Source organism: Diabrotica undecimpunctata, chromosome 6 (assembly GCF_040954645.1).
Source record: "Diabrotica undecimpunctata isolate CICGRU chromosome 6, icDiaUnde3, whole genome shotgun sequence".
Lineage (NCBI taxonomy): Eukaryota > Metazoa > Arthropoda > Insecta > Coleoptera > Chrysomelidae > Diabrotica > Diabrotica undecimpunctata.
In genome coordinates, this window is record NC_092808.1 from 158,234,641 (window position 1) to 158,251,908 (window position 17,268).

General features: G+C 33.5%; 1 protein-coding gene across 1 annotated transcript in view; it reads right to left on the bottom strand.

Annotated features, from left to right (window-relative positions):
• Positions 1 to 16,988, bottom strand: part of LOC140444200 (limbic system-associated membrane protein-like) — a 231,781-nt gene extending 214,793 nt beyond the window's left edge. Inside the window, exon 1 of the mRNA XM_072535932.1 lies at positions 16,819 to 16,988. Within this exon, the coding sequence (XP_072392033.1) occupies positions 16,819 to 16,947 (129 nt within the window). The 5' untranslated portion in view covers positions 16,948 to 16,988. The remainder of the gene's footprint in view (positions 1 to 16,818) is intronic.
• Positions 16,989 to 17,268: the final 280 nt, after the last annotated feature.

Consider the following 17,268-nt stretch of genomic DNA (forward strand, 5'->3'; position numbering starts at 1 on the left):
CCAATAAAACTTATCTATCTACTTAAAATATGTGTAAATGGCTGTAGATCAAGATTACAAACAGGTAACAAACAATCAGAATCAAAATTATTGCTAGCATATGCGGTTAACATTGACATTGTGGGAAATAGAGTCACGAAAGTAAAGGAAACTTTCAATAAATTCGATATAGAGGCAAGAAAACCCGGTCTAATAGTCAATGAAGAGAAAAACAATGTGCATTAACTGACAAATTAAGACGAGATAGAATAGGCTAAAAGTAAGAAAGGACTGATATAACTTTGAAAGAGTGGAGAGTTTTAAATATCTCGAAGCGACAATAACCGCAGATAACAATATCCGGAAGAGATAAAAAAAAAAGAATTTAGGCAGGAAACAGATGTATGATAGTTTTCACAATACTATTAAATTCAAGAGCTTAACACGAACGTCAAAAATCAGGATATACAAAACAGTAATTAGTCCAGTGCGTATGTATAGGTGTGGGACATGGACGCTGATAAAAGCAATGAACAGAAAACTCAGAGTTTTGACAGAAAAATCCCCAGACGAATCTTTGGACCCTATCATGACCCGAATACCGAATGCCAACATCTAAAATGTTGTGGCTATGTCCACAGACTTCCTAATAATTGCATTACCAAGTTATTCTTGGGGAAAGTCTTGACAAAAAAAAGGACCTTAGGACGTCCATGAATGTATTCTAAAGATAAAATATGGTCCGATTTAGGAACAATGGGCTACTTTCTGACCTAACAATCATAGACGATGGTTCGAAATAAAAGCGAGTTTTGCTGTCAGCCAAGACCCACCGTGGGTTTTAATGCTACAAAAAGAAAAAAAGAAAAAGAAGAACAGACACACTGTAACTTATTTGTTTTTTTATTGAAATGGCGCAAGAATTTGATTATCCCAAATTTTATCCGAAGGAGACAAACGATTGCGGTTTTTGGTTCAACATAATATTTCCAACAAATTTTGGAAGAAACATTATTTTTTATCAGAAGCTGGAAATTGACTGTTTTTATCGGAAAGTTTGTTTTTATTTTATCGTGAAAGGATGTTTTGATATTAAAGTTCTGACCTCTTCAATTTGATTAAAAAATTAGTTTTACATCTAAAAGTGTGTATATTTTTTAAGCAAGGAAAACATTACGAATAGTTTATTATGGACGTTTTGTCAGTTCTATTCATATCCCAGATTTGGCCATACGGCTCACAGTACTCTTAGGGGAAAATTTATTCATCTCAAATACCTACGGTAACAAAAGTATTAAGCTCTGGTGTAGAGAGCAGCACAGCTTTTTGAATGGTCTTATATAGGTGTTCACTAAGACCTAGCCGTTTTAAGTTTCTGGGAAGTTTTTCAAAAAATAACACCAGTAGTAGATAGAATGATAGGTACTGTATAGGTACTTTTCATTCTTCAGTGTATCTGCATTGTTAGATTTTATACTTGGCGATCTTTTCGTTATTTTAAATTCGCAGATTATTGCTGTTAGGTATCGCCACATCGATTAGTATTGTTTACCTAGTAAGTTTATTAATAAGTATGAGATCCAGTCTATTATGAGCCACTGGTTGGAATGTGAGCACAGTGCTGTCTCAGTATAGCTTATAATTGTCGTCTTCAAGCATTCTGCCAGGGACATATTGATAATAAGGGAGATGGTCAGTTTGGAGAAGTCACACTTTGTTGACTAAACGCCTGACATCCCCCGGTAAGATGCTGGGTGATTTCTTGGGCTTGACATCCATATCGGCACTTGTAGTTTTGGACTTGAGGGTCTTTAACATTATATTTCAGGTAATTTTTAGTTTAGTAATTTAGGAATAAACTGATCTCGAATGGCAAGCAGAAAACCCTCTGTCTCCGGAAAGATTCTTCCTGATGTCAACCAATAGTTCGACGATGTATTGTCGACATATTATTGCCTGATATCATTAAAAAGTCGTCCATGCAGAGGTTTACTGATCCAAGTGCGAATTTTTTCTTGCTTAAAGAGGTGGTGTATAAGCATTTCTTGTTCCCTCAGTTTAAGCTGCTTTGTGTCATCTACTGCTCATATTGTGCGATGTAAATTCGATGTAAATTAGTTTAAAAAATTGTTTTTTAATTATAACAAATGCATTGTATAAATAACAATAGATAGAATGTTCTATTTAAATATTGTTTCAATATCCCAATAAATAGCTGGAGTAATAACACAAAGTTTAAAACTGCTCTCTTCTAAAGTTATAATATATATATATATATATATATATATATATATATATATATATATATATATATATATATATATATATATATATATATGTTTGTGTGTGTGTGTTTCAAAATATTTCTTGAAACAATGAATAAAACATATTCTTGCCGTCCGTTTTATATCTTTTTCTTATGTTTCAGAATATTATTGTAATATTTTATATGACAAGTAATTGAGCCGCTACATCAAAAAGCATTAAAATACTCTTTAGGTAAAGAGAGAAAAGCGGCCGTTTCATACGAAGGTGTAAAACGTTCACCGGCAGGAACACACCGAAACAGGCCGCCGTGCCATCCGTGCCAGATGCACTCCGCACATACAGAATCGTTTGTACTCAAAGGCAAACAACACCCGTGGGAAATGGCTCAATTTAAAAACACGCCATCGAAATGCATCATCTGTAGGTTGTTGCAAACAGGCTGTGTTTGAAACCGCGTATTTTCTGTGCACTAAATTAAGTTCTGAATAAACAGAAACAGGGATTAATTTTTGTGATGTCAATGTCATCAACAACAACGAGGAGGTCTGGATTGGAAAGTTACGCGAATTTGTCAGTTAGCTATTTTATGAAAAAAAATGAGTAAATAACGAAGTCTAAAAATCAAATTTTGACTGCGTTATTAACTCAAAAGGCCTTTTGTGGCAAAGTCAAACAAAAATCAATAAAACACTGTTTTCATTCACATACATACACCTGACGATGTATTTAAAAATTCGTAACCTACTGTAACAGCAAACAAAAATTTGAAACTAAAAGAATTCTGTAATTTGGCATACTCTTCTCTTAATTTATTAGAATTTTAACAACGAATGAGCCCGGTCTGTCTTTAAAAAATTTGTTATTCTGCTTTTCAAACTAGACATTGACAGCATCTATCATTTCTTCGTTGGAAACAAATTTATTATAACCTACATTTTTTTCAGTCTAGCAAATATATTGGTTATGAGAAAAATAATATAAACGTAAAATTGGCTAAACATACCAAAAAGTATAACAGGCGTATGTCAGAATATCAAATACAGTTGCTAAGAATCGACAAGAGTGGGGACTTCTCTGCAAACGGGCCAAGATCCACAGGGAATTGTCTAGCTAATTTGTGAAGTTATAAACGTCTCATCTTTATTATTTTATATTTAAATAATCATTTTATTTTAATTTCTTTGTTAATTCCTTAACCTTTAGTTTTTTTTTACTATTTTTTCTTCAAAAAATAGTTGGCGCCCTCTGTCTTTTACTCAGGTAGACTAAATAATCTGTTCTATTTTGACAGAAGAGCTAATTCCAACATAGACATATGTTCTATGGCATCTATGCTATTGTCACAACTTTTGTCTCAAGTCCCCACTATTTCAGTCAATTAGCTTCTCTAACGTGGTGGTGGGATATTTTTTTGTGTGTAGTTGAAATTTAGTGATGACGGAAATATAAAATAAGGTTTATTTTATGGTCTGCAGAAATCTCTTTGGGTTGAGTACTATATTTTAGTAACCTATATTTTATAATTCTAACAGTATTTTCAATATTCATAACCTTACTTCTTCCAAAGTCACGTTTTCGACTGTATGCATGTAGGAATCTTACAAAACTTAACTAATTTTAATAATAATTATATTTCACTTTATCCTTGCCATCTGCTGTTGGTTAATTGTGATTTTTTTAAATAATTGGCAAGGAAGTTAACCATTTTTGATGTATATCTAATACACCCTGTGATATATTCTAGTTTATGGGATAGTTTATTAATTAAAACTAATTTCTGCTTCTCCTTTCCGAAGTAATCTCCTAAAAACATCGTCGACAATGGATTAACCACATATAAAATCAACCAACTAAGACTGCAGCTCTCTTCGAGACCACTTAAATGGCAAACACCTAAGACCTACCCACATAATCTGGAGGCATTAACATCCTATACAGAAGTAACCAACTCATCGATGTCATAAGTATCATTTCATTTTATTGTAAAACTATAGGCAGAGTTTGCTTGTGCAAACTATATCATTATTTTGTTTATGCTAAATAAATATGATTAGTTAATTAATTGTTTTATTTGTTATCAACTAAATTTTTATTGTTTATTCAGAGTTTAAGACAAGACGGATTCACACTTGAGAGACTAAGCTAGGCGAAGCATAGGCGATAAGCTCCCATAGTTGATTGAGGTATTAATTATTTTTATAATAGTATTTCAATTCTTTTTGGTAGACTTATCGTTACACGTTGTCACCCAACGCCTGTTTATAGGTTGAAGGATGCCATATCGTTACAAATTATAATAAAGATGAGCAGGAAATATGAAAGTCCAAAAAGGCTGTAGAGGTAAGTTTCTATCCTAGAAAACTAAGCTGAAAACAATATCAAGACGTACAATTTGACCCCGCGCCGTCTTTGAGTGCAGCTCTTCGGAGAGCTGAGCTCTTCCTTCACTTTTAAAACGCATTTTAATTTTTGTCGACAGAACACAATGATTAAAAGATATAAAATTTTTACCGTTGAGTTAATACAAATTTTATTTAAAAATTATTTCGCCCGCATAACATCAAAATCGCCGGTCGCTTCTAGAAAAAAAGTGCTAATAAGTATTTTTTAAAATTATCTCAGTTATATTTTTTATTTATACCATTTTGTATGTACGGCATACAGATTTTTGGTAAATCAATTTTTTTTCGTTTTCCCTCACTATGAGGAGGCGATTTAGCGGGGGAATAATAATAGTAAACTTTCTTGCAACTTTTTTTGGGTTCTAAAATTAACATTGTCAGTAAAATTCAGCTTGTTTAGTATGATTTTTAGAGGTTCGTTAAAATTTTCGTCTCTGACGATTGGAGTATTCGTATCTCTTGCTTAGAGAGCTTATACAACCTGGGTAATAATCCATCGTACGTGAGATGGAGTCAAAAATACCTGTTTAAAAAGGGAGAAGTATATTAGGTCCGCCCTTTATATGGTCAAAAATGCATTAGTGGAAATAATAAATTCAACAGAAGAGGGGAAGTTCAACGTTGCCAAATTTATTGGTTTTATTTGATCTGTTGTCTGTTTAGCATTTGAACAATGTCCTTAGATAATCAAATTTGGGCGAATTGATTTAAATTGCCGCTTACTGTTTTTTATTGGGAATATGTCACAATTTAACATTTTGATTTCCACTTCGGAAATCGTTTTATATAAATAAAATTTATTAATGTTTTGTATTTTAAGTATGATTTCCGAATTGGAAATCTAAACATCAAAATAAGCTTATTTTAAAGCACATTGTGCGTTACTCCCAATAAAAATAATAAACTGCATTATAACGCCACAATAAAAAAGCTTCATACAAAATTATTTGGCAACGTCGCGTCGTCAAAGTAATGATACTTTGATTTTAATACTGTGGTCTGTGGTAACGAACAGAAAAGAACTAGTTTGGTATGCCATACCTATTGCATGGGTTCGTGGGTTTGTCTTTCATAAAGCATAATAAATAAAGACAGTACTAGTAAAGCATTAAAAATAAGATATTTGGAATTTTCCGAATATCTTTTAAACTATATTTTTATTTTGATATTTTGGAGGTAGTAGGTGTGAAAATAAAAATTAGTTCTATAAAAATGAAACAAACAGAGATAAAATTATTATAAAAGTATAAAATTTGTCCTACAACAATCAAATCAAATAAAAAGTAATTCCAACACTACTCTTTAAATTAAAAATAATTTCAAACAATTAGAAATTCTAAGCCAAATAAAATTCTTAGGTAATTAAATGTTCAGACAGATGGTTAACTGACCACCAAATTGTAACGAACAGTAACCAAATCTATTATACGTACATATGTTTTGGCTAAGTTGAATTATCTTTTCCTTCAGTTCCTCCAAGTTGGTGGCTCGCTCGAACTCATACCTGTACAATTTCGTTTTTAGCATCCCCCAAAAATAAAAATTTAGAGGAGCTAAGTCGGATGACCGAGGGCACCATTTTATTGTACCGTCTGTAATGACACGTTCAGCAAAAACTAACGCTAAATAGTCTCTAACGGCTTTTGCATTATGTGCAGGACAGCCGTCTTGTTGAAACCAAATTTCGTTGAAGTTAATTTGAAGACGTCAAAGTGCTGGAATAATTTGATTTTTCAGTAATTGGAGATATTTGACTGCGTTTAAATTGCCTTCAATGAAAAAAAGACCAATATTATTCTCCTAAAATTCCACTTCAAACATTAAACTTTTGTGGATACTGAGTACGTACAAACACACTCAAATGCGTATTCTCCTGAGACCAATAACGTACAACGGATGGTTGATGTTTCTTGTGAATTGTGAAGGAGGACTCATCTGTAAATAAAATATTTTTCAAAAAATTAATATTTGCATGGCATCTCTGCGCCTTAGAATACAAGGAAAAGTAGAAGAAAAGAGATGGATTGGTCGAAAGAAACTTTCATGGCTACGTAATATTAGACAATGGTGTGGTTCCACAGTAGAAGAATTGTTTCGCGCAGCAGCTGACAGAGAAAGGTTTCAGGAAATTGTAAACATTATGACGGCCAACGTCTGAATACGGACACGGCACACAAAGAAGAAGAAAATGGCATCTCTCCATCGTAATTTCATAAAATTGCATCCCTCAAAGTGATTATCAGAAAATATCTTTTGAGTTGTCTGCACTTTATAACAATGGTAGTTGTTTCTTTTCAAAATACTCTTCACTGTTTTTGCATTCAAATTAAGTTTATCGGCAATTTTTTTACTTAAACAAGGCGTCGCTTCAGCCAATGCACAAACTTGAATTTTTTAATTTCTCGTTCTTGAGAAATTTTCTTTTCATGAGTTTGATCTGATGGGCAGCATTTTTTACGTCTGCCATTAGTACAGCCAAAGTTTTCAAATTAGGTATTGGCCTATTTTCAAAAGCCATAACCGTGGTACCCGTTCTTCTGTTGTATAAACAGTCGGCATAAGAAACTGTTATCTTTACACTTACGTGGTTACCTCCAAAAAGAAATACATAGCATAGCATTCGACCTGTCTCGTATCCAGTTTACCATTGAAGAGAACGGACGAATGGCGATGTTGCCAAAATTATCTTGTTTTATTGGAAATTAAGTTAGAATTTCGTAAAATAAAAATGCGAATCTGCAAATTTCTCATGAATTTAAGAAATGTTGTACCAGTATTTGTCTCAATTAGTGTTTCCAGTTTTGAATGGCAATATAACTGCGCCACCGATCGCCAATTTTTTTAATCAATTCAATGTTTTAAATCAAATATGTAATAAGGCAACCCTGCCGCTGTTTCAAATATGTAATAAGGTAACCTGCCGTTGTTTCTTACGTACAAAGTAACTTACTACTTACTACTACTAAACCGTACTTCTTAACATGCCATACACCAAAGTGCGTAGGCGACTATCTCATTACTAGAATTCTGTTCTTGGCGGCGTGACACAGCTCGCCTGTATTGTGTATTCTTGTCCATTTTTTAATATTCCTTAACCAGGATAATTGTTTGCGGCCGGCTCCTCTCCTACCTTCGATCTTCCCTTGTAGGATTAACTGTGGTATTTCATATTTTGCTCCTCTCAATATGTGCCCAAGGTAACCAATCTTGCGTTTTTTAATTAATTTAAAGAGTTCTATTTCCACGCCGGCTCTCTTAAGGACGTCATCGTTTCGAACTCTATCCACCCAAGGTATGCGCATCATTCTTCTTAATGACCACATTTTAAATGCTTCAAGTTTGTTGATAGATGTTTTTTTCAAAGTCCACGTTTCCATGCCATAAAGCTAGATGGACCATATGTAGCACTTGACCATTCTGTAGCGTATTTCGAAATGTAGGTTTTGATTACATAGGAGCGGTCTGAATTTCACAAAAGCGAGGAAAATGATTGTTGTCTTTGTCTATTCGCTGAAAATATGATTTTATAATGTGTTAGATATCCTGTTAAATTCTACTATACCGACCATAAACTTTTACCTACACTGTATATCTTAATTGAAACCAATTTTATTTCCACTTTCTGTTACCCATAGTACATTTTTTAACTAAAACTGCAGATAACACAGACAACAGTAATTTATCTAAATAACCAAATGACTTTTCCGGCTTTATCACGCCACTGCACTTTAAAATCCAGATAATAAAATTCCCCGTATCATTACTACTTGAAATAGAGTATACTTCAATGAAAAATCAATTTACTTAAGTGCGCAGTATTCTTTGTTCGCTGGAACGTTGTTTTGTCAATAAACTCAAAGGGCTTTTATGTTAGTTACTTTTTTATTTACAGGTGGCGGGAAATTTGTGGATAATGTGTGCCGAACGAGCGTAATGGTACAGAAAAATATTTTAAATTAAATATAGCACAACAAATGTATTGTGAGGCAAGTGAAATGTGACTTGACGAATGGTCTTTTTTAAAATATTACCACCGATGCTTCTGACACAAATTTTATATACGAACATAAAGAACGTTAGGCTTGTTTTAAATTTGCATTTTGTTTTATTATTTTTTATATACTGTTTAAGTATTGGTTCCTTTATTGTTCTTTCACATCTAAAAGTTCTCCATTTAAAATTTTTTATTTCTGTGATTTTTATGTAGTACAGGCCTGTTATACAGTTCTGTTATCTTTTTCATTAACACATCAATTTTTCTATTTGTTAGTGATAGGGAAGGAATATCGCCCCTGCTTGCCGGATATCTCGAGGTAACACTATCTTTATCAAATATCGAATCTATTTTTCTCTCCCAACATTGCTCTTGCCAATGAATACTTCCTGGCAGAATACATACACTAAAACAACAACACGACACTGACAGTAGTCTCGTATTACAAACACCCTGACCAATCACTCTCACACACGTTGCATTACTTTAATAATAAGGTGTTCAGTGGGTTTTGCGATTTAATAAGAAAAACACAATTTAATACACTTTGTTATTCAGTATACTCGTAGTCTCCTTGAACATCAATACACTTGTTCGAACAAGATTCCAGTTTTTTAATTTTATCCCTGAAGTGAGAATCCAAAAGGGCTGCAAAATACGCTTGCACAGCTGTTATAACCTCATCATTTGACGAAATTTTTATGCACAAATTTTTTAACAATTTGAACATGAATTCATAAATCATGAATGTGTTGCTTGTGTGAGTCCATTTCAAAAGGTAAAAGAAATAATAAGTTAGACTTACTCACAATCAATTTAATTTAACTAATCGGACGACCGGTTTCGCTTTCTATAATATGCAAAGCATCTTCAGGTCACGATACAAAGTTAAAATGATGCCGGTACTCTATTAATTGGTGGTTGAAAGAACATGGTTCAAACTATCTTGGATTGTTGATTGGAGAACTCAGGTCAACTATTGTAATTGTTTAACAGTAAACGGGGAAGTTCTTGAGGAGACAGATTTTATCCAATGAAGTAGAGATAGGTGAAATGTATTGTTTGTTTGATGAAAGTAATGTTCTATACCATTAAGTTCTTTAAAGTTATTTATATTTATTCTGGAGATATATTTATAAAATATGTGTTATTTATTGAGATTTTATGTTTTGTTTTGGAAGGTCACAGTTGTAAGACAATGAATAAGAATGGATGTACAGATGGACGTACAAATTTGATAACTACAAGCTTATTTAATTGCACACCCACACAATCTGTACATCCATTCTTATTCATTGTCTTACAACTGTCACCTTCCAAAACAAAACATAAAATCTCAATAAATAACACATATTTCATAAATATATCTCCAGAATAAATATAAATAACTTTAAAGAACTTAATGGTATAGAACATTACTTTCATCAAACAAACAATACATTTCACCTATCTCTACTTCATTGGATAAAATCTGTCTCCTCAAGAACTTCCCCGTTTACTGTTAAACAATTACAATAGTTGACCTGAGTTCTCCAATCAACAATCCAAGATAGTTTGAACCATGTTCTTTCAACCACCAATTAATAGAGTACCGGCATCATTTTAACTTTGTATCGTGACCTGAAGATGCTTTGCATATTATAGAAAGCGAAACCGGTCGTCCGATTAGTTAAATTAAATTGATTGTGAGTAAGTCTAACTTATTATTTCTTTTACCTTATGAATTCATAAATTTTAGCCATTGTTAAAGTGCTCATTAAAATGCCCAAATTTATGCTCTCACTGCAGACAAAGGGGAGGAAGAAGCAATTGAGTTCTATCAGAACATCAACAGTATCATATAGAAAATTCCTCGACAGAAAGTTCGTATCATTATGGGCGATTTTAATGCCAATATTAAAGCTGGAGATAAGACACAGTGCATTGGAGCACACGGACTTGGAGTCAGAAACGAAAGGGGAGACCTAGAAAAATTCGCAAAATACTCAGAACTAGTTGTCACCAACACATTCTTCCAATTACCACCTCGCAAGCTGTACACGTGAAAATCCCCTCAAGACAGACCCGGGAGAATTATTAGGAATCAAATAGACTACATTTTAGTAAATAAGAGATTCCGAAACAGCTTTACATCTGTCAAGACTTATCCTGGAGCAGACTTGGAGACACACCACGTTCCACTGGTGGAAGTATTTCGAGTCAAACTCAAAACAGTGCAGAAAAGGAAAGCACAGTCATACGACCTACGTATGCTAAAAGACCTTGATACGAGAAGCCACGTTAAACGAGCAGGTGACTGCAATTAGAGACGAATCGAACGAAGAACAAACGATCAAACATATGACAGAAATAGTGCAAAATGTAAAGGATAAACACTCAAAGACAGATAGATTAATTAAGAAAAAATCATGGATGACAGATGAGATCCTGAAACTAATGGACGAGAGAAGAGAAGCCAACAATGACCCAGACAAATATAAAACCATAACTATATTAATAAGAACAAAATCAGAGAAGCGAAAAAAAAATAGAAGCAAGGGAAAGATGCGAAGAAATTAAGACTCTGCAGTCAAATTACGATAGTCACAATGTACATAGGAAAGTTAAAGAACTCACAGGCCGACTAAGACGAAGGCAGAAAGGAAATAGAACTGATTCTGACGGAAAAATCATCTTGCACAAACAAAGTAAAATAAAAACGTGGAAAGAATATCTAGAAAAACTATTTGAAGACCAAAGAGATAACACCTTTGAGCTAGAAGAAGAGGTAAATGATGGACCAATAATATTACAGCAGGAAGTTAACTCCGTAATAACATAGTTAAAGGATGGCAAAGCGGCAGGCTTGGATAATATACACGCAGAACTACTCAAACTAATGGACAACGAAGCAGTAGCAATAATCGCAAAGATATTCACCAACATATACAACAACTCTGGAGAAATACCAATAGAATGACTGAAATCTGAGTTTATTGCACTTTCAAAAAAACCAGGAGCCAAAAAATGCGAAGATTACCATACTATATGTCTCATAAGTTGTCTCCTAAAATTATTTCTAAAGGAAATTCATAAGATAATCTACAAGCTGTATGGAAGTCAAATTTCCCCCAACCAGTTCGGGGTTACAAATGCTGTTGGTACTAGAGAGGCTTTGTTCTTAGTACAAGTCTCATTCCATAGATAAAGAGACCACCAGAACACCAGACAATACCACCACCAAAAAACCAGTAACCAGTAAATCATTATCACCACCCACAAATAGCAAAGACGTCCTGAAGAGGCAAAAAAAGTCAGCCAAAAAGAATTCTCAGAACACATAAACAAAAGAGTTAACTCTCATACCATCCTGAGCATCACGGACAATGAAGTGGTCTATACATCAGTTTTATTTGAAGATCTACAAGAAAGAGAACTAATCTGACTTGGCAATGGCACGTATGACAAAACGTTCTTCTTCTTCGCGTGCCATATCAGAATTATCCCACGTTGGCGATCACCATTGCGAAGGCTTCTCGATCTTCTGCAATATGGAATAATTGTCCTGCATTTGATATCTGTGTCCATTCACGAATATTCTTTAACCAAGAAACTTGTTTTCTTCCTACACCTCTACAGCCCTCTATTTTGCCTTTAAGGATAAATTGTAATATTTTATATCGACTTATCCTTACTATATGTCCCAGATAAGACATATTTCGATGTTTAACCGTCTTAACAGTCTTTAGCAGTTCTCTATCTTTGTTGACGCTCCTTAGTACGTTTCCATTAGTTTTCCTTGCCGTCCAAGGTATCTTTAGCATTCGTCTATGAACTTACATTTCCAATGCTTCAATTTTGTTCATGATTGATACTTTTAGCGTCCACACTTCTGCACTATACAAAAGTACCGACCAAACATAGCACTTAACCATTATTTGTCATAACGTTATACGAACAAATTATTAAACGTTAAGTCCAATCCTAAAAAGCACAAAAAATTTTTTGTTTCACAGAAAATTTTTTGAAAAACCTTTGCTTATATTTGCTTGGATAACGTAATCTATAGATAAAGGCAAATCAGTTTGCAAGGAGTGTAAATTTTACATACGAAAAAATGTGGAGTATAATTTTGTGGCAACTGGCCTACCTCATAGGTCAGTTGATGCAAACTGTCCTTTGTTAGGCCATAAATTAGCGTCCTTTGCTGGACTAGTATATGTTTACCATTCAAATTTGTTTTTAAATGTTTACTTATATTTTTATGAATTGTTTTCCCTTCCCACTGTACTTTAAAAGTTCATTTGGATGCCGTTACATCCTTGAGTTCCTCTATACGTTTCACAAGTTTCGATCGAATAACTTGGATACTGCCCTAGATATATTTAACAAACTATGTAAGGTACAGGTAGGTAAACAAAACCTGCCAAATCTCTTTCAATATTTGAATAGAAAAACAAAACCCTATCACCACCACTACGTCCATGTCTTCGTTCACGAAACGATTAGCCGTGAGCTGTGAATTTAGGACGCTGCAAAGCTGATGGACTGGTCCGCGGTAATAAGATTAAAAGCTATGGAACTGCTCGATGGTTAATAGAATTTAAGAAATATTGGAGAGATTACCCTATATCGTTCCGTATATCGTATCAAATCTGAGATGTGCTATTGTAGGAATTAGTAAAGTAAACTTGAGTTTCTAAAGTAATTTCACTACGTAGAAATTTGATGTTTCATTTATTTGAGATAATAAATTTGAAAATATTGTGCTCTTGAATAGTGGATAGATTGTTTTTAATTTTGTATCTTAAGTATCTAAAGAATATGGAACTAGCTACAACACGAGCTATATGAAAGCATGCAACAATCACCAAAGAAACGCTACGCGGATCGCGCGCTACTTTTTTACTCGCATGTAATAAGCTTCTTACAACTCTCGTTATGTAATATACTATTATTACCTTGTCAATACTGGTTCATGTCAAAAATATAGACAAATTGTGGTGCCAAATTATTGTATAATACTAAAAATAATAAAGAACCATTAGCAAATAGTTCAGCTCACACAACGGAAAAGCTTTTTTCGTCTGAATACTTAATCGAATCACAATGTAAATATAATCAACGTGAATTCATATAAAAGCAAACAAATTCCAGAAGAATGAAAAATTCAAAAGTCCCGAAACCGTATTAAACTTGTCCCCCATAATAAAAATCACGGTTTTTCAGTGCCTCAGGCAGTGGCCGATTCTCTCAAGCTTTCACTCTTGAAAAACCTTTTTCTTTTCTTTTACGACTTTCCTCAAAGAGAAAATTCCCTTCAGTGTCGCAATTACCAGTTAGAGATGCTTGAACTTTGAAGTAGACGGTGCGTTCTTAGGAGGTCTAGCCCTTAGCTCTTTTGTCATGCAATTATTGTGTGATTGGTCTGGTGAAAGAGTTGGGCGCATTTTCGTTATGATTTCTCCGAGGAAGTCACTTTTTTTAGTACTTCCTTTCGAAGTGAAGGTGACGGCGATGCAGAGACCTTTCAGAAAGCTTTCTATATTGAACCAACTGGTTAAATTGCCAACGTGTTATACACAGTTAGCAAGCATTCGTTCAGATATTATTAATCTATTTATTAACAATTAAATCATTTTACAAAATACACAGTTTATACAACGAAAAGTTTAAATATTAAGATTTTAAGAATCTACGTGATACATATACACAATAAGTAAAAAACACTATACAAATTTTAGAATCCTGTTTACAAAATTTAGAAATATTTTCCTTAAATATTTAGAATCCAAAAATTGATGTGGTTGTTCTGGACCAATTTAAGACCACAAAAAGAAGAAACCATGAAGTGGAAGGTAATATTAAAGATAAATCGCTGTACATTATTTGGTTTCAAATTACAAAGGAATTATAAATCCAACTAAACTTGATGAAAGAAGATCCAGAACCTGATAATTCTTTTCTTCAATCTTCAAATTCTGATTATTTAGGCAATTATGTTCTGACCACATTAAATGGTAACAATATTGCAATGGATAGCAGTTTCCGCCCAGATGAGGTAGAAAAAGTCAAACATAATATTTATTTTGAACAAAAACCGTTTAACAGTATTTTACAATGTGCTTCTTTACCCTCAACAAAAAAAAACCTGACTCAAAGAAAAAAAGGATACACATTAAGTGTTGTCACATCTGATAAGTGGGCAGAGTATCATGAAGAATGAAAGAAATATAAAAATGATAAGGAAAAACAAAAGCAACAAAGGAATCAGGCTCGAGAACATAACAAACTTCTGAAGGCACAAATAAAAGTCGAATATAACCTGAAAAACAAGATCTAGATTCGGGCTCTTCTTCAGAATACCAGGAAAACTGGGAGGAAACTGGTAGTAGTGGAGACGATGTTGGCTTCATGGAACCAAAACAAAAAAATTAAATTGTTCGATGCCGTTAATTACAAACTGGGAGAATTTGTGTGAGATAGATTTGCCAGATTTAAGCAACAGGGAAAAAGATCGACGACAACATATAAATATATGATGAATATAAATATCAGAAAGTATAAGATATAATGTTTTAAAAATGCTAATAAAGAGAAAACTGTTTTATCCTATAGAAAATAGATATAGATATAAATAAAGGCGACATTTTGGGAAAACTACGCAATCCCATTATCCAGGAGCAAGGAAAAAAATTTAAGACTATTTGTCCACAACAACTAGACATTTATGAACAAATATAAAATCTTAATACTTTTTTTTTGCTTATTGGCTTTGGCTTGGAACCTTTAGCCACGTAATAATCTTAATACTATTTACAAACTTTTTCATGCTTTTTACCTATTTGCTTTACCAGAAATTTATTTTGTATTGCCTGTTTTTGTAGTTCATTATATATTTAAGCATATACATATCATCTCTCTTTTTAACTAATTTTTGTGTGGCCCAAAATGACAAAACTGTATGACCAAACGTAGGGAAAGTATATGGTCAAATGTAGAAAGAGATGGCCACAAGCAGCAGAAGATTTTTGTTGTTTAAAATATAAAACGTTATAACAGTTTCATTACGAATCTTTGTAATCAGTTGATCTCCTAGTAGAGCTAATTCGAAAGTAAAAATAACATTAAGCAAAAAGATTTTATTCGAATCCTACAAATTTTTTTATATAAAAGTAATAAAAAAAAGTTCTTAAAGTGGCCATAAGTAGTGCTTCTATTCCACTTTTAGTTTTGTAGGAAAATGTGATAAACCATTTTTTTTCCTTTAAAACCCAATTCCGTCCTCTTTCTGACAAATGTGATAAACCCTTTTTTTTCCTTTAAAACCCAATTCCGTCCTCTTTCTGATCTCCGATCGCCCGAAAATTATTTTTTACTTTATTTTTGTTATATCTTTTTCCTTTTTCAATGAGTTTCATTCTTTTACAATTTTTGTTTTCACGTTTAACCATTTTTAAACATAGAAAGTCCCAGATAGGTCATAGAAATTGAAGTGTAAATGTATGATTATCCTACACATTCCATTTTGCCCACATCAGCTTACCATTTGGCCTACAGGCTAACGGTAAGACGGATAGCGATAGTAGTCTCAGTGGTTATAGTGTTGACTTATCAAGGCGAACGGTGCAGGTTCAAGTCCCCGTCAGATAAACCAGACATTTTTCAATTTCTAATTTGTTTAAGTCGCCACCATGTCCAGGACACGTAAAGCCTGAATCAGAAGGTTCCATGAATGAAAAATAACAATAATAACAACTGTTTTTGAAAAATACAACAAAGGGTAAGATGAAATCTTTTAAAGTTTTGCATTAAACTTTTACTAGCTAATTAACCAAATATCAATTATTATTACTCTATTAGTCTAGTCTTCAGAGACGAAAATCACACTGATCCTCTAAAAATCATAAGAACGAGCTGAATTTTGCTGAGAATGTCAAATTAAGCAAAATTCAGCTTGTTCGTCACGTTTTTAAATATCAAATCTCTCGCGACTGGACTATTTGTTGTGGCTTTCCTTTTACTATGTCGTGAAGATAGATATTCAATTTTTCCTCCTCACCCCTACTCGAAGTTTCACCAGCACATGTATACCTAACGGCTAACAATTTTATGACATATAAAACACTGGACGCTGTTTATACATCGAAATCAATTGTATATCCGCTAAGGAATAAAGGACAAATGCTTACTCACCGTTCTGTCTCCGGGATGTTTCACTCGACAATTTAGCAGAGCCGATTGGCCCACTACGGCTGTCACATTTCGAGGACCGATGTCATCGAAGTACGGCCTCTGGACGCCGCTCCCCGACGACGGTTTCATACTATCGACGAAACGCGATTTTGACGATGGACTAAGGTCGGTCTCCGATGAGGATCCCAGGAGATTTCCAGTCGCTGAAATAGAAAAACAAAGAAGTTGAAGGAGATCGATTGGATACATAGTATTTCGGATATATGATCCAGAAGGAATAAAACCCTGCGGATATTTTGCAATATAAAATATTTTAAATTTACTTTTTCATATTGAACAGATTAATCTTCATATTGTAAAGAAGACTACATGAAGGTGTAGCTATCTATGGTTCTAAACATATTCAACTTGAGGCTGTTGATTTAAATAAATTTTGTGATCCATTGAATG